The 15007-nt window shown below is 43.8% G+C and overlaps 1 protein-coding gene across 3 annotated transcripts in view; it reads left to right on the plus strand.

The window, feature by feature from the left end:
• The window catches only part of OPHN1 (oligophrenin 1), a 180138-nt gene that overhangs the window by 70059 nt on the left and 95072 nt on the right, over nt 1-15007 (plus strand). For all 3 annotated transcript variants that reach the window (XM_088463135.1, XM_088463133.1, XM_088463134.1), the window contains exons 5-6: nt 322-393; nt 14038-14139. In XM_088463135.1, the coding sequence (XP_088319261.1) occupies nt 322-393; nt 14038-14139 (174 nt within the window). The remainder of the gene's footprint in view (nt 1-321; nt 394-14037; nt 14140-15007) is intronic.

Consider the following 15007-nt stretch of genomic DNA (forward strand, 5'->3'; position numbering starts at 1 on the left):
ATCTCAAACCGGCGTATGATCAACCTAAAGCTATCATTGAAAATGTGTGTTTTTCTAATTACTATAAATACACTGCAGTTTCAATTTCATTTTTGATGTTTATGCTATTTATTACTTGTATACTGTTCAAACTGCTTGGGGTTATTGATGGGTGTCATGGTGATTTTATATTTTTATGTGATATTTAGATGTCCTTAAGACGGTAATGGAAATCAAATAATACAAAAGTGTTTATTGGAAATACAAGTGTTTAAACAATTATTTTTTTGCATTAAACATTATTCATTCTACTGCGTGTTTCTGTGCTTCCCTCCCGCCCAGCTTCAAAACGCAGACGATATGCTGATCAAACCCCTGGAAACCTTCCGCAAGGATCAAATTGGACTCACAAAGGTACTTCCACATCCTGTCTGTGGGAAACCATTCCCTACTGAGAGTCTGTGTGCACACAGGCCATAATTGTGTTTTTTCCTTTGAATCTAGACCCACATCATATACATCATCACTTTTTCGGAAATAGTGTTTGCAAATAACAGGCCATGGTTATACGTCCAAAGAGCATACTGGTCATGTTGGCAAAGGAAGGAGATATACAGATGTGTCCACATACATCTTAATTCCTTGCCTGTTAAACAGCCCTTCTAGTCGTGGCGTGACTAGGTAGCTTTGAGCGTCTTTTCATGTGACTTTAGGCCTTCAAGTGCGTCTTATTCGCAAAGCAATGAGTATAGGAGGCACAACCAGCTTCTGTGTGCGACTGCGGGTGTATCTGTATGCGGAATGCAGCCGCCGACACTGTAACGTAGCATTTCGCATGCAGATGCACTCGCAGTTACACACAGAATATAGGCATGCCACACATTTTGCGAATAAGATGCATTTGAAGGCAAAAGATCACATGAAATGATGCTTGGCGTTACAGAGTTGCGTGGCGCTCGCATGTTATGTTTAGCGCCACTTATAGCGCACAGAGGTAAGATGTATGTGGACACATCTGTAGTAGTGGAAAAGAGTTGAATAAAAGCAGAAGTATTCAGAATGTGTCTGAGTAGGAACTATACATAAGAATGAAATGGACTTTGAGGTTTTGTAGCAAAATTGAGAAGCTTCACTGACCAGAGAGCCAAGTGTTTGATACATGCAGATAGTGGATGGCCCTGGCAAGAATTCAGAAGGAATACAGTGGGGAAAAAAAAACTTTGCCAAGTGTACATTAAAAGAAGCTCCGTAATAGGACCGCTGACTGCATTACAGGCCTGCAGCAATGGGAACAGCAGCACAGGATGCTCTGGGGTGCTGTAAAGGCTGCAGGGTGCATGTCTGGAGCGTGACACTGGCTGCAGGCTGCTTCTCCAGACACCCTGCTTGTCAGCTGCAAGGACTGTGGTGCTGCTCACAGATGCCTGCGCTCTGCGTGACTGCACCGCTCGCACACCCCTAGTTACGGCCCTGATTGATAGCATTCTAATCATTCAAAACGTTTAGTGTTTTTCTTTAATATGGGTTCCCCCACCTATCTTACACTGGTATCACTCACACTAGATTATTATGTAACAGAGCGTGTAATGGTTTCTAGAATCTATGCAGAAAGAATCTTATATGCCAAATCCTGTTTCATGACTTCACTTGTAACAGGAAATATGAAGCTGTATTAATAACTGATTCTTGGGTAACATCTAACCCCCTGCTGCTTTTGTGCGGACGCTCCTGGATTCTTTAGCTGTAAGAGAATGCTGGGTTTTGAACCAGAACATTCGCTGGGAAAATATGATGATGCTGGTTGTAGTGGAGCTGATATTTTTAACCTCTTAAAATCACTTAATTGGGATGTATTTTGTAACTGTGTGCTAAGGGAACTGGTTGCGGAGTGTTTAATTGAATCCTAGAGGCCTAGAAAGATGATACTGCAGTTTGTTGTAGTCTTGAAGGGACAGGTACAGTAGTCAGTGTCCTAAAGGAAAATCACTCTAATGGCCACTTTTACGGTGGAGTGGAGCGTTCTATATCAGTCAGTAAAAGCACCGTTATTTATGGGCTTACAATAGATGAAAAGGGAAATGATGAGAACATGAATTAGTGGTTTAATTAGTGGTGGAGAGAGATTTTTTCGGTGGTGGAGATGACGCTCTCTTGCGGCCTTTTCACAACATTTTCAATGTTTTTTTTTTTTAACACAGATTCAGTTGTGTTATTGGGACAAGCTTTTATTCTCCATAAGTTATCCTGAGCCACTTCCTCCCAGTACCTCTAATGGAAAGGTGCAAACCTTTTCACCCTTCATTATTGAAACCATATTGCAATATTATCTGAGAAAACAAAAACTACATTTTACAAATACAAGAAGAACCCAGTTATGTGCTGCACCTCCATGTTATTTTCCCTGGTTTATATTCTACCCCCATCATGGGGTATGTCACAGTGGTGTAGCCCTGTGATAGGGCCCTCGGACAAGAAGCTGATGTATCATACTGAGAAAATAGAATCTGCTTCTTATTAAATAAGAGGGAACCTATGATAGGAGAATAAAGAGATGGTACAGCTTGTGCAGAAGGTTTATTTGAATATAAAACGGTTCTAATTTTATAGGTATACACAGATCTCTGATTTTGAACATATGTCCTTTTACAGAACAGTAATAACAAATAATCTCAACATATTTAGGAGTTGGGAAAAGCCACAATTTAATCCTATATACAGCGTTTGTGAACAAAGTGATGGATATTATTCAAAATGAATATATTACCTTCCGTACAGGAGGTTTTGTACGATCACCCATATTATATGCTATTTGATTATTGCACTGGCTCCCGAAAGTATCAAACAGAATATGGGCCCAACTCTATCACCTATTGTATATAAAGAACGTACCCAGTTTATCCAAGTATGCTCTTATATCAGGGCTCGACAAATCCCGGGGGCCAGATTTTGGTGCCTGGCGACCAGATTTTACAGGGAGGGAAGAAGCAGATTTATCAGCCCCAGCGGAGATTATTGCAGTGGGAATTTCATGCACAGTGTGCCAGCCCAGTGATCGCAGTTTTAATCGGGTCCTGCTACCTGTAGGACCCACTGGCGTGGCGGCAGCCTCGTCTCCCCGACCAATCACCGCGCGGCACTTCCCCCCCAGCCAATCACCGCGCGGTGTCTAGCAAGCCAATAACCGCACGGCACCTCCCCCCCAGCCAATCACCATGTGGTGTCACCCCTGCTAATAGTCTTCTCCGCGGCATCTGTATACGGGCAGGTGTATTGTCGGTGGTGTCGGGCCCATCTAGCAGCCGGCGCTCCTTCAGCAGTGCTGAGCTCTGTGCATGAAGGAGGCAGGTAAGGTGGACACTGCAGAGAGGAGGGAGCTGCAACAGTGACCCCACCGGGGGGCTCCCAGCAAAAGCAAGGAGGTAACCACTACCCCATGTAACAGCATAACACACTTTTAATCCTGTAATTTTTTTGGGGGGGGTGTGGTCTGGCTTCTACACTTTTGCCCTGGCTCCTGGATTTTAGAAAAATTTGTCGAGCCCTGTCTTGTATTAAAATGTAATTCCTGCTGGTACATATGAACTTCACATGCCCGTCACCAGCATGACACTATCTATATTGAGACATGAGCCCATATGGAGCCATACAGACTCTGCCAATGCACACTTTTTTGCCTGCATTTGCAGATTTATGCGGCAATGTAGCCTTGGAGAGAGATGAAGTGGGAGATGTATTAAATCTTGGAAATAGATAAAGTACCTACCAATCAGTTCCTAACTCATTTTTCAAGTACAGCCTGTAAACTGGAGTTAGAAGCTGATTGATTGGTACTTTATATCTCTAGAAGGTTTGATACGTCTAATTCTGTATATTTTTGATTTTTTTATTAACTTGCTGTTGTACGTTTAACCCCAAAGCACAAGTTCCAGGAGATATCCTGGGGAATAGAGACACCAGTACCATTAATACCTTTTGTGATATCGCTCCAAGTTTTGTACTGCAGGACAAACCCATTGTTGATGCAAGAATGTCCCCCCCAGATCACTACATTTAGGGCAGCTTGATTTCTGCAGTCCTCCAAACTTTATTAACCTTATGGTATTAAGGCACGCTCTATGCAGAACATTTGGGATTTGCTGAAAGGTCACTGATGAGGTAGATTTGTAGGCACTGCCCATGGAAAACTCCCATATATCCATTTAACACGTAATTGTAGCAGGTTGTGTTTACTACAGTCTCCCAGCAGGTAGGAGTTTTATCTAAGATATACGTTTTTTGATCCCATTGACTTGAAACCTTTCTTTATGGGGGCTACATCCCAAATTAGTGCATAAGCTGAATGTATTTATGAAACTTTGTTCTAGGGACTCCAAATCCCCTTTTAATTTGTTTGATGGATTTGAATACCCAATCCAAATAATGCAGATATCCAGGGGCGTAACTAGAACTTTGTGGGCCCCATAGCAAAATTTTTAAGGGGCCCCCAACTCAGGTCTTAACCAGAGGGCCCTAAGGTGTTAAATTATAAATATATATAACATTCCCAAGGGTGTAATTGCAAGACCTTAGGGTCAGTGTGGTTCGCTACGCTGCAGACCAGATCGCTAATAGAGATCCGATCTGTGGTGTGGGGGAACTCTTAGAGAGGGGGGCTCAGGGGTACTTACTCCCCAGGTCCCCTCCCCTTAGGCAACACCAGGGCCGGCAACAGAAATCTTGGGGCCCGTTACACGGATATCTAAGGGCCCCCCACTACACAACCCACACATCCCTCCCAATACATGTCTCGCCAAATAAAAGACACTGTAATTGTGCTATCAATCTCTACAGTATACAGCAGTAAAAAAAAGGTCCGGCAGTCCGCTCGTAAATGATAAGAAATGCACATATACAGATAGATACATACAGATATACATATATCTGTATGTATCATATATATATATATATATATATATATATATATATATACATACACACACATACACATATATATGTGTGTGTGTGTATATATATATATATATATAATATATACATACACACACACACACACACACATTACTTTATATATATATATATATATTTCAAAGCTTGACAAGTTTTTCTTAAAATTTAGGAGCCGGGATGAAAGTGTATGACCCAGACACCCCCACACTACCACGCCCGCATTACTGAACGCCTAACCTACCCCCCAGGCAACCAACCCCCAGGGCCACATCACTAACAGGGTACCCCTGGCCTAGGCAAACTACCCTTCCACAGCAGCTAACCCCGGGCAAACAACCCCTTCCCTCTCCCCTGCGGCCTCATAACTAAGCAGCTAACCCCTCTCCCTGGGCACTTACCCCTACAATTATCCGGTGGACAGACAGTGGAAGACTGGAGGTGAGGAGCACATTGGCGCTGGGCAGCCTGTGTGACCGGCGGCGTTCGTTTCCGATTTCTTGCCTCCCCGCTCCTCGATGGATGGATGTTGCAGTGGCAGGCCAGGAACACAGGAGGGCCGGCGCAGCCGCGTCATGCGCAGTGACGTCATGACGCACTATGCGCAGTGCCGCTGCCACTTAGAATGGGGACTGAGGAGGTCCGGTGGTGAACACATACTTACGTGCCAGACTGGAAGCCAGCGGGGTAGTAATTTTAATTATTTAATATCAGCCGCGACCCGCAGCTGCTGTTCGTGCCCCTGAGCCCTCGGGGCCCCTCAGATTCACGTGGCCCGGCATAGGTGTACCTCCCTGTCGCCAGGCCTGGGCAACACTGCAGCAGGGACCAGCATGCTGTCCACTCGCCCCATTAATACCGCTCTGGGTGCAGGGGGTTGTTTGCTGGGCCGGCGGGCCCCCTAAGCTGCCGGGCCCCATAGCAACCACACCCCCTGCACCCTCTATAGTTACGCCACTGCAGATATCCCATGCCTGTGCCAGGGCTGACTGTTACATTAAATTTACATTTTTCTACAGGGCAGTATCAATGTCAGTTCCAGTTTGGCCTGTATGTAATTGTGCTGAGCTCCATACCTGTATATCCCGTATAACCAGCGGTACAGCAGGCCTTCTCCCGTTTCCTCCAAATAGTAATGCTAGTGGCTGTAACACTGTAACGTAGCGTTTCGTATGCAGATACACCCGCAGTAGCACACAGAACATAGGCATGCTGCATATCATTTTAATCAGCAGAAGCTGCTTGTGCTAAGTATCAGCATCACTGTGTGAATATGACGTATTTGAATGAAAAAAGTTGCACGAAAAAATGCTTGGTGCTACCGAGTCACACGGAGCTCCCGCGATATGTGTAGCACGACATGTAGCACTCGGAGGATAGATGTATGTGGACACATCTGTAAAGGTGCTTATCCACTAGACGAGAAAAACAACATCGTAATCGTTCAATCGCTCATTAATCGTTCATTAATAGTGCAGTAAAATGCCGGCAACGACTAGCGATGCGCGTTTCCGCTGGTCATTGTCGGCATTTGTCATCGCCTGAACATGCAGGCCAACCTGTCGATAGTAACAGGTTGTGCATGTTCGAGGCTGAGGGAGGGTACCTGCACTGAACGACATATCGTTCAGTGTGGGCACATTATCCACTGCACAGGATGATGAACGATTGCACGATTACAATGTAGTAATCATACAGTCGTTCCACTCTCGTGTAATATATACCTAGCTTTAAATTGAAGGGAGAGTTCTAGGATGAGACAGATAATGAGATGCAGATAAAAAGTAATGCAGTCTACTGAAAGGTGATCTTTCTGCTAGTATACTTGTAACACCTTCATAACAACAGGTAAACTTGCATAATATCCATATTTATTATACAATCTTTCAAAATATTTCCATTTGGCAAAATCAAAAGAAAAAAATACTGCATGCTAAGGGCTACTTTAGTGCTCTTGGATTAACCTTATTTGTCTAATGAAACTGAAGTTGAGATGATATGTCATCAATAGCATCAACAAATATTCTGATCATATGGATAAAATGTTTGATATGGTAAAGGCGCAGCATCTAGCATTTGGCTTATGCTCTAAGAAACCTTTTTAATGTTCTTGCTATCATATGGTGATCGATTATAGCCAGGCTAGCTATGTGACACTGATTATCACCTGTTCTGAAATTCATAGCTTGTACAACAGTTTACAGTGTCTAATTGTGGCCACTCAGAGGTTTGCCTTCCAACCCAGGGCTGGGATGTGCTTGTTTCTGCAGGTTAGGAATGAGGCGGATGTCTCACTAAATAGACTATAGCTATAGATCAGAGGCAAGGGGGAGGAATACACAAGTTATAGAGAGGGGATGGATCTTCTTAGGCCATCTGGAGGCTGCTAAAATCGGTGACTTGGGAATATACTACAGCCAAAAATGCAGGAATCAGTACAGGATCTGCTCCCACCTCCTCCTGCATAACCCATTCAATTCCAAGCACACAGTGCATTGTCAGTGTGCTGTGAGCTAAAGATCGTCCTGGTTTGGTGAAGCACATTATGACATCACATTACTACTTTTATGGGATTTTAGACTAATGCCGCGTATCCACTACCCGCTAACATAGAGCGATTGCACAATTGCGACATCATAATCATGCAATCGTTCAGTAATCGGGCACACATCGGGGATGTAAATGTCGGCAACGATCAGCGATGCGCGCTCCCGCTGGTCGTTTCCGACATCAATCATCGCCCGAACATGCTGGTCAACCTGACGATAACAACATGTTGAGCATGTTAGGGGATGATTGATGTCCCTACACTGAACGACTGAACGTTCAGTGTAGGCACAGCACCAGACTGTGAAATGACTGCACGATTACAGTGTCGTAATCGTGCAGTCATTTCTATGTCTGCTAGTGGATGTGCCCCATAACATGCAGGTAACCGTCCAAAAGAATTAATATTAAAGTGATATCCTATCTGTGGTAAAACATGAAATTCTACTGTATAATAGAAACAGTAATGCTAAAGCAAATAATCAGGCTTATTTAATAATACAGAAAAGCTAAGTGCAAACATGTTCATCTATGCTCTTGGTAGTTAGCACAAAGCAATATTTTAGGCAATAAATAAGTCTGCTTAATATCATCAGCACTTTCTTATTATATTTTATTTCTCTAGCACCAACTTATGCTGCTGTTTTACACACACACGCACGCACGCGCGCGCGCGCTCCATGTCCAGTTCTGAGATGTGAGGCAGCACTGCTATCCACTGTGAATATTGCCTACATTAATTTGGCATTACTGCCATGACCTTTTTCGTGCTTAAATGTTATTTGCCTGTTATGTTAATTGCGCCACTTTCTGCCATATTGTTGCAAAACTGCTAATCACTATATTCCAAAAGTCCATTTCAGCACCTTAAGACATGCTTGCATACTTTTTACAACTGCTCTTTACACAGAGCTGAGCGTGAGATAATTTTACAGGGGGACAGAGTATAACACAGAGATGTGAAGATCTGTCAATACTATATAGCAGAGGTTCCCAAACTCCGCCATTACAGTCCAGGTTTTAAGGATATCCATACTTGGGCACAGGTTAGTACTTCAGTCAATTTGATTTAACCATCTGGGCACAAGCATGGATATTCTTAAAACCTGGACTGTAATGGTGGAGTTTGGGAACCTCTGCTACATAGCTTCCTTGTGAAGAATGGCCATCCACACGCTATTTGAGAATTCTGCGATTTGCAATAAAGAATTGTCAATTTATTCTGCCCTGTTGTTGGATTAGGGAGAAATCAATGTGGAATAAAAATGTATATCACAGAACTGTGCAAAATTCTGTTCCAAGGAGGAGAACAGTTTTGGACATAATACTCCTCTCTGAGCAGCCGCTATCTCGGGAGAGTGATTTCTGCAAGACCTGGTCAGAGGATCCCATAGATTTTTGTTAATGTAACCTTCTTCTATTAAAAATATGTTGTGATCCTCCTCAAATGTGCTTTTCTGTATTGGGGAACTGCTTTGGTACTGGAGATGTCCTACTGTATCTCCTGATCAAGTAATAGTAATTCAAATTGGTTGACCAAAGTGCTACACCTCAAATGTCCCTTTAACAGTGATCTAGCCAGTGTGCTATGGGGGTCATTCAGACCCGCTCGCGAGCGCAGGACGCTCGCAAGTGGGTCGATGTTCCCCCACTGCGCATGCGCACGACAGAGGGAGCTCCGTCGTGCGCATGCGAGCGACCGGCTCGCCATCGCTCCGGGTCTCGCACCAAAGGGGGCGTGCTGTCGATGTTGATTGACAGCACGCCCCCTTTGGTGGGCGTGCCGGGGGCGTGCCTGCCAGACGGAGGCATTCCCATGGGAACGCCTACCGTCTGAAGCCGGCCCCACTGACATCACTAGTGATGTCAGTGGGAGTGATTTTGGCTCTGATAGAGCCAAAATCACTCCAGGGCTTGCGGCAGCGAGACCCTACCGCAGGGTCTCCGTCGCAAGCCCGATGGTCAAGACCATCGCGACCATCGTCATGGACGCTCGCATATGCTGTGGGTGGTCACCCACAGCTATGCGAGCGGCCAGGAAGCCGCTCCATTTTCATGGAGGAGGGCACTGATTCAGAGCAAGCGCTCTGGTCAGAGCGTTCGGCTCTGAATCAGGCCCTATGTGTGCACCTACAGTGCATCTGGAAAGTATTCACAGCGCTTCACTTTTTCAACATTTTTTTTATGTTACAGCCTTATTCCAAATTGGAATAAATTCATTTTTGTCATCAAAATTCTACACACAATACCCCATAATGACAACGTGTAAAAAGTTTTTTTTTAGATTTTTTGCAAGTTTATTAAAAAAACAACCTAAAATATCACATGTACATAAGTATTCACAGCCTTTGCCATGAAGCTCAATATTAAGCTCAGCTCTCAGGTGCATCCTGTTTCCACTGATCATCCTTGAGATGTTCCTACAGCTTAATTGGAGTCCACTGGTGGTAAATTCAGTTGATTGGACATGATTTTGAAAGGCATACACCTGTCTATATAAGGTCCCACACTTGACAGTGCTTGTCAGAGCACAAACAAAGCATGAAGTCCAAGGAATTTTCTGTAGACCTCCGAGACAGGATTGTCTCAAGGCACAAATCTGGGGAAGGGTAGGGTACACAAAATATCTGCTGCTCTGAAGGACCCAATGAGCACAGTGGCCTCCATCATCCCTAAATGGTAGAAGTTCGGAACCACCAGGACTCTTCCTAGAGTTGGCCGGCGTCTAAACTGAGCGATCGGGGGAGAAGGGCCCTAGTCAGGGAGGTGACCAAGAACCCGATGGTCACTCTGTCAGAGCTACAGCATTCCTCTGTGGAGAGAGGAGAACCTTCCAGAATGACAACCATCTCTGCAGCAATCCACCAATCAGGCCTGTATGGTAAAGTGGCCAGATGGAAGCCAGTCCTTAGTAAAAAGCACATGGCAGCCCGCCTGGAGTTTGCCAACATGCACCTGAAGCACTCTCAGACAATGAGAAACAAAATTCTCTGGTCTGATGAGACAAAGATTGAACTCTTTGGCATCAATGCCAGGCGTTCTGTTTGTAGGAAACCAGACACCGCTCATCACCAGGCCAATACCATCCCTACAGTGAAGCATGGTGGTGGCAGCATCATGCTGTGGTGATGTTTTTCTGCGGCAGGAACTGGGAGACTAGTCAGGATAGAGGGAAAGATGAATGCAGCAATGTACAGAGACATCCTGGATGAAAACCTGCTCCAGAGCGCTCTTGACCTCAGACTGGGGCGACGGTTCAACTTTCAGCAGGACAACGACCCTAAGCACACAGCCAAGATATCAAAGGAGTGGCTTCAGGACAACTCTGTGAATGTCCTTGAGTGGCTCAGCCAGAGCCCAGACTTGAATCCGATTTGAACATCTCTGGAGAGATATGAAAATGGCTGTGTACCGACGCTTCCCATCCAACCTGATGGAGCTTGAGAGGTGCTGCAAAGAGGAATTGGCGAAACTGCCCAAAGATAGGTGTGCCAAGCTTGTGGCATCATATTCAAAAACACTTGAGGCTGTAATTGCTGCTCAAGGTGCATCAACAAAGTATTGAGCGAAGGCTGTGAATACTTATGTACATGTGATTTCTTCATTTTTTTTAAATTAAATTTGCAAAAAACTCAAAAAAAACTTTACACGTTGTCATTATGGGGTATTGTGTGTAGAATTTGAAGACAAAAAATAATTTATTCCATTTTGGAATAAGGCTGTAACATAACAAAATGTGGATAAAGTGAAGCGCTGTGAATACTTTCCAGATGCACTGTATAAGTGATCATTGGGGCTCAATATTCATTAGATAGATGGATATTAATGTGCCTGGCTTAATAGGCGTGAAAGAGATGTAAGCTGGAAGATATGAAATTAATCCCTTACTTAAGAACTAATGTTAAATAATCATGTGCATAAAGTACGAAAAACACAATATGAGCGCATATGACGAGTGACAAACAACTAAGAAAATAAGACTAAAATTTACCATTCCTCAAAGCATCAAAACATCAAATAGTAAGTTATGCATAGGCAGAACTGCTATGCGTGAAATCACAGAGAGATTGATTATGTTCTCAAAATGAATGATGTAGTCGTATGTACATGATATAGTATAGATCTCCTATAACTGTAATCAGGGTTAAACGTCAGCAATGTCATGCATCCAACTTAAATTACAATTGTGATGACTTATCCAGGAAAATACAAATAAAGTCAGTACAATATAAGCTGTGAGTCTGCATTTGTAGTCCTATATCATAAAGGTGCCAATGTATATGTGAATCAATGGAAGTGGGTCTCAAGGTAACAGATGCATAGATGACAGGAGGGTATGAGGGATATAAGAGGCTTGCGGCGTCCCGCTGATCTTATAGTCAGTGATGAGGTTCTCGTTGCCCGGGGCTGTCTTCCCTGGGCAAGGAGTATGGCAATGCCCCTGACTGTTGGGGATTGCTCTTGACTGAGTGTCATCACTCCAGGTGCAAATGCCGGTGATGCACCGGGACCGCAGGCGCCGATCTCCAATGCACACCAGAGGGGACAGCTACTGTCTGGGGAGGGGATGTAATGGTTAAGGCTCCAACGGAACCGTTCGCCGTGCACCCCCTCCTGTTATGATGAGTACACATGGTCAGATAAGCGGTCAGATTTGTACGATAACGATCCTATCGTTATCATTTAAATCTGACAGCTTCTGGCCCCTGCAAACGACCAAACGATGGTCGATGTACGGCCACGTATGGTCGTTATCGACCATCGTCGGTAATCCGTGCAAGCAGGCATACCTGGTTAATAGCGACCAGGTTAACCTGTTTACTATAGGGACCCGCGATCGTTAATCGTGGGTCGTTATAGTTGTAAGGGGCTTGCAGCATGTGTTGGATCTCCGATAACGATCATCCAACACATGCAGGATGATCAGATAATGATCATTATCGTTATCTGATCGTCCCCCCGTCGTACCGTGTGTATGCACCATGAGAGTCTTACCTCCCTGTGTCTTGTCAGTTAGAGATGGCTACTGAGTTAATGTCTTGACACATTGACTTGAATCATTTAGATGTTCGAATGATTTGAGTCATGACAAGTTTGGTGTGTTGAGATACTGTATGATACTCAGCAGCACAGCAGCCGCCTATCTCAGTCAGTCTCCCCCAGAGGAACAAGCTGGCACTGCAGTGCTGAGCTGCTCAAGCCTCAAACTAAAGTAACACACTAACACTTTAACACACATTAACACAGAACTGTATTGTATGTGACTCAGGGACAGACAGTGACACAGAACTGTATTGTATGTGACTCAAGGACAGACAGTGACACAGAACTGTATTGTATGTGACTCAGGGACAGACTGACACAGAACTGTATTGTATTGACTCAGGGACAGACAGTGACACAGAACTGTATTATATGAGACTTAGGGACAGATAGTGACACAGAACTGTATTGTATGTGACTCAGGGACAGACAGTGACAGAGAACTGTATTGTATGTGACTCAGGGACAGACCGTGACACAGAACTGTATTGTATGTGACTCAGGGACAGACAGTGACACAGAACTGTATTGTATGTGACTCAGGGACAGACAGTGACAGAGAACTGTATTGTATGTGACTCAGGGACAGACAGTGACACAGAACTGTATTGTATGTGACTCAGGGACAGACAGTGACAGAGAACTGTATTGTATGTGACTCAGGGACAGACAGTGACACAGAACTGTATTGTATGTGACTCAGGGACAGACAGTGACACAGAACTGTATTGTATGTGACTCAGGGACAGACAGTGACAGAGAACTGTATTGTATGTGACTCAGGGACAGACAGTGACACAGAACTGTATTGTATGTGACTCAGGGACAGACAGTGACACAGAACTGTATTGTATGTGACTCAGGGACAGACAGTGACAGAGAACTGTATTGTATGTAACTGAGGGACAGGCAGTGAGTTGGTAGGTACAGTGAGTGATGTGTGTTGCTCATACTTACAGCAGCCGGCCTTCCCCGAGTCCCAGCACTGCTAGCAGTCTCTCTCTGCAGTCTGCATTTCAAAAGAGCCGTGTGCCGAGGCACTGTTTCAAGACGCACCACTGAGCAGAGTCACGTGGCTCAACTCATTTCAATGTATCACTTTGCCCTTTGCTATTGTCAGTTCGCCGCCTTGCCGGCTGGGTGTTATTCGGCTGGTCTCTTCTTCTTCGTCTGGGACTTCCAGGTTGTACCGCGTGACTGCGGCAGGTCCGGTGCTTTTTACAATAGTGAAGAAGGAGAGGATTTATACAGTCTTGTGTCCTCCTGGAAGTGTGTTATGTGAGGTTCACCAACGCGTTTCGGCTTCTGCCTTTTTCATTTTCTATGTCACAGCAATAGGAACAATGGCATGATGTCGTTTTTTAGCACAATATAAATACAACTTGTCTCAGTCACATTATTCAGCTCTGTAATTTCTAGCTTTTGATATAAATGTATATTACTGTGAACCTTTGCATGAAATAAGAATTACCTTTGTGCATGGTTGTTGTAAACTTCTAAATTGAACCTTTGCTACCAACATTGTAGGAACGCAAGAAGAAGTTTGACAGGGATAGTGAGAAGTTTTACTCTATGCTGGACAAACATCTGCATCTGTCTTCCAAAAAAAAGGAGGCTCAACTCCAGGAGGTGAGATAGCAGAACCTGCAATGACATTTGGCTATAAATCACCATCATTTAACACACAGCTAATCATGTCATAAAGCACATTCATATACAGGATGAATACTTATATACTACATAAATGATGTTACTGTGAACAATACATTCTAATGTGATTTCATTTGGAAATTATTTGAATCTACTTGGATCCATATAGAGTGTAAGCTTGTGAGCAGGGCCTTCCTACCTCCATGTCTGTCTGTTATCACCCAGTTTTGTTCTATTAATGTTTCCAATTGTGAAGCGCAACGGAATTATGTTGCGCTATATAAGAAAATGTTAATAAATAAATGTCTATGGCATGTATATATTATACCAAACTCCTTATCTAATATGACCTAGTAGACATCCTTCTGTTTAAAAACTTTAAAAAATAGAGAGAAAAATGAACCCCTCTGTTGGTGGTTCTTGTACATTGTAGTCTTGTCACACATCAGCACTCACAGGCAGCTGACTCTAAATGACAGACAGGCAGCGGGTTTGCATTTAATGGTGATTGCTGACCAGAGAGGTGCCCCTATAATTAACAATTACCATAATACATTTTAGGCCATATACCTTTCCCTAGGATACAGAAAATTACACATATTAGATGTCAAAATAAATTAGATAATTGGGAAACACCTTTTAAGGACTTATTTTTAGGGGTACAATAATGTTTTGAGAATACTCATTATTATAATAAAAGAAAAGTGTTCGCTCTAGTTACAGAATTGCCCTAACAACGTGTTGTTTAACCAGCACATATCAGAAAATTACCAAAATACATCTGGCTATGGAGTTAATTAACCCCATTCATTAAGGGTTCAATTACAACATAACCTGAACTACTCCT

Source organism: Taudactylus pleione, unplaced genomic scaffold (genome assembly GCF_031769625.1).
Source record: "Taudactylus pleione unplaced genomic scaffold, aTauple2 ptg001325l, whole genome shotgun sequence".
Taxonomy (NCBI): domain Eukaryota; kingdom Metazoa; phylum Chordata; class Amphibia; order Anura; family Myobatrachidae; genus Taudactylus; species Taudactylus pleione.